This window comes from Chinchilla lanigera, unplaced genomic scaffold, assembly GCF_000276665.1.
Source record: "Chinchilla lanigera isolate Chin_1 unplaced genomic scaffold, ChiLan1.0 scaffold00005, whole genome shotgun sequence".
NCBI classification, from domain to species: Eukaryota; Metazoa; Chordata; class Mammalia; order Rodentia; family Chinchillidae; genus Chinchilla; species Chinchilla lanigera.
Genome location: NW_004955406.1, coordinates 18,221,573 through 18,234,405, shown reverse-complemented (window position 1 = coordinate 18,234,405; position 12,833 = coordinate 18,221,573). Strand labels below are relative to the sequence as shown.

Genomic DNA, 12,833 nt, shown 5'->3' with positions numbered 1-12,833 from the left:
TTGTGAAGCAACTCTAGCCTTACAATGCTGATTCATTTGCCTTATCTATATGTTCAAATGAATTAATATATAAAATCCTTGGTAAAATAAAAATCATTATAGAAATATAAAGTACTAATATTATAACGTGGGGGGATAGTGGCAATAGGGTATTTTTAAGCATTAATAAACTTCTACAGATTTGAATATATACGCAGAGTGTAATATAGTTAATGTTTGAAGAAAAGTTCATTTCTAGTTGTTTTCCAGAATTTCTAGGCTTTCTATCGGATTCTGTTCTACAGAATTATGCAAAGATTATTAAAATCTATGGAACAAGAATGTAAGAAAAATGTTTTTCATTAATGCTCAGAAATAAGTCTTTTACTTTGATATAGTTTAAAAATAAACTTTTTTGGGGGGAAAAATTTAGAAGACATAAAACTCAATTTGGAAAACTACGAACAACTGGTGTAACAAAGTTCAGTGAAAAGCTGGGCATGAAGACATGATGACAGGCCTGCGGTACCAGCTACGCAGAAGGCTGAAGCGGTAGCATCATTTGAATCTAGTAATTTGGGAACAGCCTGGGGAAAACAGTGAGATCCCACTTCTATTTTATTTTTAAAGCTAAGCAAAAAATGTATTAAAAAAATTAACAAATGAAGCTAAAGGAAAAATGAGAAGCTTGGAGAGAAATAAGCTCTAAATCCTCCTATACTTTGAAAACCCAGCAGTTAAGATATAAGTGGTTTTACCAAAACACGAAAAAGGATAACAATGTATAAACATCCCTGTCCTAAACAACATTAGGGATGGTAAGGATAAAGCAGATGTGAATAAAAGTCATTTGATTTCAATTTACATTTCAACTTACTTGAAAAAACACTTTAAAATCTTTAATAAAGGACTTCCAATAATACAGAAAAAAAAGTAAATGTAGTGCTATGTTAGAGAATTACATCAATAACCCAGAGGCAAGAAAGTTTAATATTGTTTCAATATCCAAAAAAAAAAGATGTGTTCAAAAATTACCACTAGAAAAGTATCTTTTCTATTTTATAGACTGTTTCATTAATGTTTCTGGCTATTGAAAAAATTTCCATAAAGATTCAACGATTAAATTATGGAGAAAGAAATAAATTTGTTTGAATTACAAAACTTCAGCTCTCTACCAAGTTGAGAAAGATAAAATACTTTTAAATAAAGTAACAAATGACCTTTATATACTGATTGAATAATAACAAGTGATTAAAAAGAAACATAGTAAGTACCTTTAACATTATTAATGCACCACTCAAGTAGGTACCTGTATATAATGCAGATTTAGATACTGAAAGACATTTAGATGTTTAAATAAAATAGTGGAGGACAGGACAAAGTACAAACCAATTATGAAGATCCAACCTACTTGTAATTATCATCTTCCACAAATTTTTGTAGTTCTTCTATATACTGAACAGAGTTCAGGTATTTTTGGACGTGAGGCAACATGGGAATATCTAGGCAAAACATGATAAATAATTATCCAGTGAAGTAGATCTTAAACAGAACTGAAAAAAGTTAAACTGAGAAAAATAATTAAAGGAAAATTAAGGCCACATGGCACCAAAATTGAAATTATCTGCAGGAGAATACTACTGAGATAAATTTTACTTAAAGTAAAACTGAAGGAAAGTTAAAAAATTATAGGTGCACGCAGCATATAAAATTTTATAATTTTATAAAAACCAGAATAAGCTCAAGTAAGTCCCACACATTTGAGAAACTTCATAGAAAGAAAATCAGAGACTTCATTTTGATTTATAGTAAGGCCTCAGCTCAATACAAGAAATGAGGGCAGTTATTTTTCTTTTAAAGGAATCTGTCAATCTGTCTTTCATTTATAAATGTGTCCCCTACCCAATTACAAATTTCAAATAAGAACAGGTTAGCATTACTATTTGGTTTTGTGTCTAAAAAAATTCAGAAAAGGACAGATAAGAGATTTAACTTTAATACAAATTTTCCCTGCCCCCTCTTTCAGGAAAGTTTTTTAAAAGTAGAGCTGCATATACGCAAAGTTAGTTTTAAGACACACTTACATGAAATAAATTAGATGATTTAAACACTTTTTTTTCTAAACCATAAAAATTCTGTTTATGGACAGTTAGAACGACTTTAACGGCTTCAATGGCTGAGTCTATCCTTATTCCCCATCAAGATGAACGCAATCCAAACAGTTAAAAACCTCACTTTTCTAATCATTTGGGCTTACTTAGCAGTTTTTCAATGTACTATATCATTCCATAAAATACACCAGGACAAAAACTGGTTTGCTCAATGTCTGAACTCCAGGCAGTTAGTCAACTGTTACTAGGGAACACTGTCTCAGCTACTTTCCTAACTGAAGAATATAAGAACTACTTACAAAACAGTGATTAAATGAGGTGAATAGAAAATAATTTCAAAAACTTTATAAAAGGCTAAAAATTGTGAAGTGGTAAATTTCTAAAAAAAAAATTTTAGGATGCTAAGCTGGGTACCATGAGGTACAACTGTAGCCCCAGTTACTCAGGAAGCTAAGGCAGGAAGACTGATTGAGCACAACAGTTCAAGGCCAGGCTGGGCAACACAAGGATACCCTGTCTTGTCAAAACAAAACACAGTGCTAAATAGTAACTGTCGGCGTGAAAGACCACAACTCTCCTTTATGTTACAATGGAATAAGAATGTGATGTTCACTGCTGTGTGAAAAGTGGTCATCAGTATGTGTCAGTGAATCACTGAAAGCACAGCATGATAACAGGTCAACATCATCCCCCAGAAGCGTACCGTATTCACAGGACTGCTGCAAATCAGAAATTATCCGCAGGATGTTGTTCATTAAGTTTGTTCTTTGCTCATTTTCTAGAATGCTGCCAGTTGATGGATATGCTGAATCAATGTATGTTAAATCTGACAAATAGATACCTGAAAGAAAGTTAGATAAAAGAATGTTTTCTTACTTGTAGTTTGGAAGAAAATGACAAAGTGAAGGAGAAAAAGTTCATTTATAGCTATATTCTGGTGTCTGCTGTATTTAGAATATATTGTCATTAGGCTGGACATGGTGGCGCACACCTGTAATCCCAGGCACTCGGGAGGCTGAGGCAGGAGGATCATTGTAAATTCGAGACCAGCCTGGGTTACAAAGTGAGCTCAAGGCCAGCCTGAACTGCACAGCGAGACCCTGTCTCAAAAAAAGACAAAAAACAAACAAACAGAATATATTGTCATTAATATATTAGCAACATATGGTGACACCGGACCTAGAGTTGCATAAAGTTGGGGTCAGACATGGACATGATATGTTCCCTATAAATATCTTCTCTTGATACTGTTTTCAAGTATCTTAAGTATTTTAAGGCTGTAATTAGCAACTCTGGCATGTATGGGACTTAAAGAGGAAAGAGGCTGAACTGGCTTTGCTTCTAACTAGTTGTATGATGAAGACATTTTAATTCTTGAGTCTCAGTTTTTATATCTAACATCTATTACCTATTTTTCATGTTTTACTACAATTAAGAAGTTAATCATAGTCAGTGTCTCACATAAGGAAGTTACTTAATGTTAGTCTCCTATCCATATCTTGAATTGACTACTACTATTGTAAGTACTACTGCAGTGAGTCCTAACTGCTGTACTTTGAAAATTGTCTCAATCTGGTAGAAACATCTTAGCTAAAGATCAAAAACTGGATCAAACATCTTAGCTTAAAGATCAACAACTTTTTTTTTTTTTCTTGAGACAGAGTCTCACTATACAGTTTGGCTTGGCCCTGAACTCACTACGTAGCCCAGGCTGGCCTGGAATTCACTGCAGTCTTCCTGCTTCAGCCTCTCAAGCACTCAGATTACACGTCTGCACCACAATATCCAACTAACAACTGCATTTTTCAATGTGACTATAAGTTGAATTTTCCTATTCTCTTTATGTTCCTTTACCAATAAAAATAATACATTTCCCAAGATAATTTGGTTGCATTAGTCTCAATCATGGAAGGTCACTCACTTCAACATACTTCCTGAGAGTTCACCACTCACATATAAAATGTGTAGGACAATTATAGTAGGAGAGGAAAAAAATGTGTACTTTTGTACTTATTATTCTGCCTTCACAAACTGTCAAGGTCAATGGAATCAAAATGACATACCACTGTCTCCCAAAGACGCCCCATGTTATTGTGTACATGCTGTTTTCTCCCACCATCAACCTGTACTAGACACATCTCCGCCCATTCAAATCTTCTACCTTACATATCCAGTTCAGTGCCAAATTTCCCCATAATGCAACACTAAACCTAACGACTGAATTTGATTCAGTTCTTGTCCAGTTTTGTTTGGGACCAGAACTGTGGAAAGAATTAAGTTCATGAACTAAGGCACTACGGTGTTCTCTAAGCCACCAATCCCAAATATGTGTTTTCCCCCTATGTCTTCAAATGAATCTACAGCCTTGGTCTCTTTCACTTCCTCCAATCTCAGAGGAGAAGCTCCCTCTTCTTTCCAAATCCCAACTGCAACCCTGAATGTAACGGCTACGGCCTCTTTCCAAACATCTGCTGTTGCCCCTACTGTCATTCACCTGCCTCTCAGCGACTCCCTTCTCAGAGCCAAGAGACACCTACTTCCAACTACTTAGGAAAACAAAACGCAATCCTTCCTTCAAATCTGATCCTCTCAAGAAAGGAAGCTTACCCACCGCTCTTCACAAACACCTTGAAGGGGAAACAGAACACCATACTTCTTTATCTTCTATTCTATTTTTACCGTAATATCTGATGCATATAAAAGTTTACATGAATCCAGAAAAATTGCAAAAGGCCATGAAATGGGCAAAAAAACATAGAAAGTACTAGGTATCCTCTCTTCAGTGCATCCTTTGGCCCTTGTGAGCTATTTTATAAGTTGCAGAACTGGTAATATAACAAATTCATTCTGTGTGCAACCACTGAGCTGCGTTGCATCTCAGCCCCTTGCCTTTTTTAAAAAAAGAGTGTCTCCCTGAACTGCCTAGGCTGACCTCCCACTTGTGATTCTCAGGCCTGAGCTTTCTGAGTAGCTAAAATTACTGTATAGGTTTGTGCTGCTGTGCCTAACCTGGGACAGGAGTACAAATTCTTGACTGTAACAGTGCCACTGCATTATATCCAGTGGGACATAACCGACTGTCCTGTGGATGCTAATTTAGCAACTATGTGTGAATTCATTTCAGCACTTCTAATTACTTATATGTGTGTTACTTTGAATTATCCCTTCACGTAAATGGTTTTATCTTCCCAATTCCTCTATAAATTTAATGATTTAAATAAAACCTTTGGACATACATTGATTTTATATTTGAGTGAGAACTATTAATTCATCTTTAAGAAATTACCCTTTCACACATGTAACATCTGCTACCAATATGTGGGAAAAACCAGTCAATTTAAGAACTGCAGCCTCCCTAAGGAGACCTAAAACAGGTTCTTCAAAGAAAGGGCATCCGCGATGTTTGTACATGTACATCAATAATATTAATAAAAGATTGTGTTAAAAGTAACAGAAAAAGTTAAAGGGAAGTTTCACATAAGTTCTTTGAAGGAAATGTCACTGCCTGCTGATGAGATCAAGACAGTAGATTTCAGCTGGGCAATTAATGTCCCTATTCTTGCCATTCTTCCACTATCATTAAATCCAGATGACAATTATCACTATTTATAACTCTGCTATCCGAAATGATAGTCACTGTCACGTGATGATTATATCTAATGGGTTTATTCTGAATTTATGTGTTTAAACAAGATGATAAAGAAGAACTGTAACATCATTATTACCATTATATTATGTTTGCTCCTTCTAGGTGTAACTACTGTTCTGAATTTTTAAGACTGTTCGCTTTTCTCTCAAGACATGTCTGTATCTCTGGATACTATATTACTTATAGTAATATAGTATTACTTATTTTTAAGCTTTAAAAAATAATATTTTATATGTTTTACTAATAATGTCTGTAAAGCTAGAAAACTAGTATAGTTTAAGTGATTTATAAGCATTTATTAAATACATTTTAAAAGTAGGGTTTTCTGTAAAGTACTTAACACAGAATCCAAAAAAATCCAGTGGTACCCACTAAGCACTGCTGGTAATTAACTGAGTAAAATATGAGTGATTAAAAAGATACAGTACTCTGTAATTGCTTTGTTTCACTGTTTTGTTACCATTTTGTTTCTGTTATTAAATACAGCCATAATTCCTTTTACTAAGAATAATGTTAAGGCTTTATCACAATTTACTCATTTTATGTGACAAACTTTTGAGTTACCTCCTTACTCCAAGTTACTATAGATATTCTTGTAGTATCTCCTAGCACACATGTGCAGACCCTCTCTAGGATGCACACATGTGGACCACACTGCTAAGGTATATTAATAATCAACATCACAAGACAGTGCTAACACTGCTTTTTAAAGTTTTATCAATTTCTACTTCACTGACAATACATGTCTCTACTGATCCACATTTGTTCTTTTATTTGGTACTGTTAGTTTTTGTCAGTCTTATAACATAGTATCTCTGTCTTTTCATTCCCTTTATTAGTAGTAAGTTTCGTTCATTTTTTATCTCTTACTGATTTCTAATTTTTTGATATACTGTGGATACTAACCCATGTGTTAAATTGTATCCAGTCACTTGTCAGCACACTACTGTAAAAATGAACTCTGTATCTAACATGCTGCTGAAACTTTTTTTTTTAATCTGGGGGGTCTTTGGAAAAAAGAGCCCATTGATAACTTTATTACAGCCAACATCTGAGACGCTTCTAACTCAGCAGTCCACCTGTGAGGCCCAGGCAAACACATAAGCACAGGCAGTAAACCCTGCCATCATAAAGAAAGAGTCCTGGGCACAGAGTCATATGGGGTGAGTGTTACATGGTGCGTGTTATGGGGATCCAATTGCCAATGCCAGCTCACCAGAGATTCTTTAGAAACACATCCACAGAGTACCAAATTAGGGACCATTTTCATTCTACTTCCAAGTTAGCTGTATGGAAAATCTGGTAATGCTACTTGGTACTGATTATGTATTAACTCTGGAGGTTAAGTCTCACTATGTAGGTCAGGATGGTCTCAAACTTAACAGTGACTATCCTGCCTCAGCCTCCCAAATGCTGGGATTCTAGGTCTGCACCACCACACTCAACCATGAGATTCCTTTTGGAATTCCTCAATTGCAGCGAAGAAAGCTGCCCCCAAACTACGGTGGCATTTGTGGTGTGCTGAACACTACTAGAGTGGAACAGAAAGTAGGACTGCGGGCTCAGCGCCTCCCAGCAGGGCAACCCACCTCTCTGGGACACAAGGGCGCTGGAACAGGAGGCGGCAGCAACCACTCACCGAGTTGAGAAGACTGTGACCCTGCAGCCCCTCCGCACTGCACAGGACATCCTGAGCCTGCAGCAACTGTGGCTGTGGTACGCAGCGCCCAGAGCTACACTCTGGGCCAGCGGCAACACCCAGCGCATCTGCTGCTGAAATTTACTTCCAGAAGACATCATTGACCACCTCATTATAAATCAATCTCTCGTTTCCCCCTTCTATTTAATTTCTTTGCAAGGTTTTGGGTGGGATTGGTGATTAAACCCAGGGTGTTCACACTGCTGATTAAACCCAGAATTATATCCCCAGCTCTTCTTTAAAATTTTGAGACAGGGTGTCACTAAGTTGCCCTTGCTGAGCCTGAACTTGCAATCCTGCCTCAGCCTCTCCAGAGTGCTGAGATTACACACCTAACTTCTCTGCAGTATTATAGCCACTGGCTTTTCCTTGTTGTTTTTTCCCTGCTTGATCTTTCCCAGCCTTTCCCCCTTGATTTTTTCTCTTCTCTCGTTTCTTAGATGTTGGTATTCTCCATGGTCTATTATTAAAATTCCTTACTTCCCAATACTTTATAATATCTTAGTTTCAGCTGCTATTAACTGTGGATGACTTTTCAGGACTCTGAACAGAAGTTAGCGCCTAACTTTCAATTTCAATTTAATTAGGCAAACCTATTATTATCTGTCCCTAAACACCTGCCATTCCAATTTCCTATGTTGTTTAGTCATAATATTAATTGTTCAAGTTAGGAAGCTCAAGACTGCTTAAATTAAAAAGTCCAGAGGGAATTTACTAGCTCATATTTTACGCAAACTATTAATGAATAAACCAAAACTACTGGACGGTCAAATAATATATAACAGAAATCAGAGGCTAAAAGCTGGCAGTCTACCTGTCCCAGCGTTTTTAAAATCGGGAAGGAGCATGGGAGAGTCTAAATGACTCTCCTCCTGAAAAATGGGAAGATCTAGCAACACTGTCTTATCTTTTAAGGCTAAAATGTGGGACTGCCAAGAAGGTACAGATCCCTTTAAGTTAACTCTTAAGTGTGCTAGATCGTCATCACCTTCATTTTCTTCTCTTCTAGGACATATGACTTATTTATATAATGGGCTTCATTCCTGTTTTAAGTATCTTCCTTTATAAAGGCTTTCATTTGTAACTCTCGGTATATATATAAATTCGAAGAAACAATTCTGTGAAAGAGGTAAGGTCAGGCTTTAAATAAAGCATGTGGGTCTAAAGGGTTACAAGGAGGAGAGAAATACATCTAGCTCTGGCAAAAACGGAGAGTACATGGTATGAAGAGGAAGAAGCCCAAAAGTGTTTAGAAGCAGTACTCAGCAATAATTCTTGCTAATCCAAAGCGAGAATTTGGCTAATGCTTTTGTATGAGGTTCAAACCCCAGCTGCACTGCTCACCCATCACTTAAGTACTATGCCAAGTTACTTAAAATGCCTACGTTTATGTTTGCTCAGCTAATGAATTAATATTTAATTTAATGAAATACAATAGCATAATATTCTCTCCCTTATTAATTCCTTCTCTAGTCTCCTATTTTCATAGTAGAAGAAACTGGGTCAGAAGAAGGTGATTTGTCTAAGCTCACGTTTTGGGAAATCAGAGCCCCCTTGCTTTTTATTCAGTTTAGGGTTATATTTGTTTTTTAAATGGCAACACATCAAATCAACTAGTAACAAGAATGACCTTATTTGGACAAGAGGAGTCATTTTGTAGGGCATGCTATTAGGTATATTATCAGAATTTAAGACTAAGAAGCATTAAATTTCTTAGAGTTTCACTTATTTTTGGTAATTATATAAAAGTATTTTCATTTTAAACAGTGTACTGTAAGATGTAACATATAACAAAATCAAGTTTTTGTAAGTTTAAAATCTTCTGAAATAGCAATTTAAAATGTTTAAAACTTCTAGGCTATAAAAAACATTATTGAGGAGGCTGCTGCCTGACAAAGTGTAGCTCTTGTTCCTTCTAAGAAAACACAAACTTATTAGCCTGCAAGACTTCTAAAGTGAAGTTGAGTGCTTATTTTCAGTATTCAATTTAAAAGCTCTCTGGCTAGCAGACTAAAATGTTTGTTTTCTAATTGCCTGCTGAACTGACAAGTCTGTTTCCAGATGGTGCCCTTCCTTCAACCTGCGCACAATCTCCCCTTGTTTGGGGCTATTCAACCTCCTGCTGATCCCACTACCCCCATTCCTATTTAAGGCGACAGAGAGGAAATCCTAAACAGATTTCCCCCTCAGTCTCCAGCAATTTCTGGTGACGTAATATGTGGGCTGAACTTGAGTCTACTGAGAGAGGGAATCACTATTCAGGGGTGCTGTGTATACAGTCCGTGTTAGCTGCAGCTGGTTACCGCACTTCTCCATGTGGCAGACAGAGCAAAGCCACAATGCTTTCGCTGCTGGATTAGAGAGCCCACAGACCAGAACTTCCACTACACTACTTAAAATTACATAGGTGGTTTGTCAAATTCAATTGATTAGTACTGTAAAAAGAAAAAGAAGTTTCTCAGCTTGGAGCCAACCGTCCAAAACAAAAATGCAGCTGCCACTGACATCGTAGATGAACAAACTTCTACACTGATTTTTAAAAATCAAGAATAAGGGCAGCAAGTTTCTGGATTCACATTATCAACAGATACAAAAGGTATTTTAATATTTTTCTTATTCAAAAATGTGTGTATATAAAAATGCATAATTATTTTACATTTCTAGTTGAAATTTCAAAATCTATTAAAGAACTTTGGAATAAACTACAGTTTATCTCATCTGGAAAAGGTATTGCTTTGTAACTTTATGTAGAAATTAGTCACTATGTATTTTTATAATGGTTACTATATTATTTAAAATTTGATTTAATAACATTTGATGTATATAATTATAGACTAATACATAGAACCTGGGTTTCTGAAAACAAATGCTTTATTAACACTAGAAATAAATTTTAATAATTGACACATTAAATGTATAAGATTTATGGTATAATAATCAACAACAAAGAGATAAAAATGAAAGAATAGCTGGAAACATGATTAATTTCTCTTACAGCTAAAGGGTGTGCAGAAGATATACATAAATTATTTGATTTCTCAAAGTAAGGCTAACAAAACAAAGTTACGAAGATGTAAAAAATAACCAAATTTATTTTTCACAAAATCTCAAAGTCTATTAAGCAAAATTCTTGTAAAGACATACATTTATACTATTTCTTGCTACAATTCAAAATTTTAAACAGCTTTCCATATTTACATGTGACAGTAATTTAATTTGGTTAAGCAAATTAAAAGTGCTACAACTGGCATTACTTGAAAAGGCATAGTTGTTGATAATACAAAAAAAACTAAACCTTATTGGTTAGGATTCAGAATAAATAGTAGGTAAGTACTCAGCATTAACAATAGAAAACACAGACCTGGAAGATGTAACTATTTAAATACATTATCAAAGGGCCAAAAATATTTTTAGGCAGAAATAACTTTGTTAACCATATATAAGAAATGTCTTTCAATATTCTGAGTTTTTTGTTTAATTACGAGAATTACTAAAAATAAATTACTAGTTACCAACAGTAAGCTTTAACACCAAGGACATTTAAAGTTGTTTGATTTGGGGATCCTCTGACCTCTTAATTTTCAATACTAAGAATTTCACCAAGTAAATAATGGTGAATCTGAGATTTTCTTAAAACTTTGCTTTCATGTCCTTTCCTTAAAGATGCAAAACTTTCAACAGTGGAAAGATCTCTGTGAAACACATATTTTATGAGGGATTCTGATAAAATTTCAAGCAATGCTAGATCTGAAGTACTTGTCATGTGTATTGCTGCTTGCTATGGAAAATGCAGTTAAGCTTCAGTTCTCCTTCATGTTTTAGGCAACTATTTAATCTAAAATGCAAGTCACACAGATAAACTACCCCTTTCTGAGATCAATCCAAGGGATAAGATTGTTCTCAAATCTCTTCCTAGAACATATTTCACAATCTAGAAGTTCTTTAACATATCCCCAGTGCTGCAAAAATGTAACTTCATTGCCTCATACTGTTTTCCCTGCATGACATAGCCAATTAAATGCCTGTACGATTCACCATCTGAAACAAAGTCCTGGCTTTTTTATTTCTTCTCTCTAATCTGGCAACGTTAAACTATGAAGTCTAACTAACTAGACTATGAAGTCTCTATGAAGAGAAACAGTACTAATAAAATTAACCCAAAATGCAAAGAATACATTTTTTTCCTTTTCTAAACACAACCAAGCAAAGACACAGATTTAAACTATAGTATACTCTATATCATTTTCTTGGGACCTAGGAAAATTGGAACACATACAGCAAAGTTTTATGAGGTAACATAGATTTATAGATCTTTCACTTTTAAAACTGAACATATGTGGGAAAATATAAGAATATTTTTAGAAAATGTAATAGTAAATTTAAAGCCAGTTCTTTTCTCATGATGTAGCCAGTCTACTACTAAAATAGACTCCTTACTCTGCCTTAAGTGACAATGAAGTCTTACTCTCGGAAGAATAAGGGAATTTATCTATTGAAAAAAAATTTTTTTTTAGTTGCTTCCTTTAAATCCTAACTGAAATCTTATGCTTTAATTTTATGGGAACCACAACAGCCCAAGGTAGGATTATACAAAAGGAAGCTACAGTATTTTTATTTTAATTTGAATTAACTTTTCTTTTTGTGGCTTTGTTCTCTAATGACAACGCTGATACAAAATTCTAGATTATATGTCCTTACTTGCTCTATAAAAATCTCCAGCTGGTATTAATATAGACTATCCAATCAGGATTATCTATAAAATCTTGTTTTTTTGAATAGAAGTTTCATAACACTTTCTGGATTTTCCTTGTTTTGAAAGCTGATTTCATAGTAGGAATTACTTAAATAAAAAGTTTTATGACTTAGCTGTTTCCATTCTATTATTAAAATGAAACAAGTTGACTTCAAGTGCCAGGTTAAGTTAAATATGCCAGAGAAATGATGTATATTTATGCAAGAGGCTGATGGCTTATATTTTATTTGCACTGTCCTCGCTGTTTAAAGTCACTTCTAAATTTTATGAATCTGGAAATATAACAAGAAATCTTCTGTAAGTTTTTAGTATAGGCAACTCTTGCATATAGTAAGACTTTTTTCAGTAAAACAGAATGACTCTTAAAGCCAAAATTTTCTACTAATGTCAGAAGGCGAAGCATAAAAACATTAAAAAAGCTAAAAGTACTCATTTCTTGCAAAATTTTGGTTATCAGCAATGGAAGGCTTTAGTATAAATATATTATACTCTTCTCCATATTGTAAATTAATAAAATAATGATTTCTCCAAACTCCACCCATTCTTTGGTTTATTTTCATTATCCATTTTGATCACACTGATCATATGAAAACACCAAAAAGCACAAAGATGTTCTTTGGGAATGAAAGCAAAAGCAGATTT

General features: G+C 34.7%; 2 protein-coding genes across 5 annotated transcripts in view; one reads left to right on the top strand and one right to left on the bottom strand.

Annotated features, from left to right (window-relative positions):
* Window positions 1-12,833, bottom strand: part of Ralgps2 (Ral GEF with PH domain and SH3 binding motif 2) — a gene marked incomplete at its 5' end in the record, with an annotated part of 106,151 nt that overhangs the window by 33,332 nt on the left and 59,986 nt on the right. The window contains 2 exon segments of the mRNA XM_005374939.2: window positions 1,391-1,481; window positions 2,794-2,931. Coding sequence (XP_005374996.1) covers window positions 1,391-1,481; window positions 2,794-2,931 — 229 coding nt within the window.
* Window positions 9,584-12,833, top strand: part of Angptl1 (angiopoietin-like 1) — a 64,659-nt gene continuing 61,409 nt past the window's right edge. For 2 of the 4 annotated variants that reach the window (XM_013521102.1, XM_005374937.2), the window contains exon 1: window positions 9,584-10,034. The gene's annotated coding sequence lies outside the window, so the exon portion shown is untranslated. The remainder of the gene's footprint in view (window positions 10,035-12,833) is intronic. The other 2 variants (XM_005374938.2, XM_005374936.2) reach the window with 2 other exon arrangements.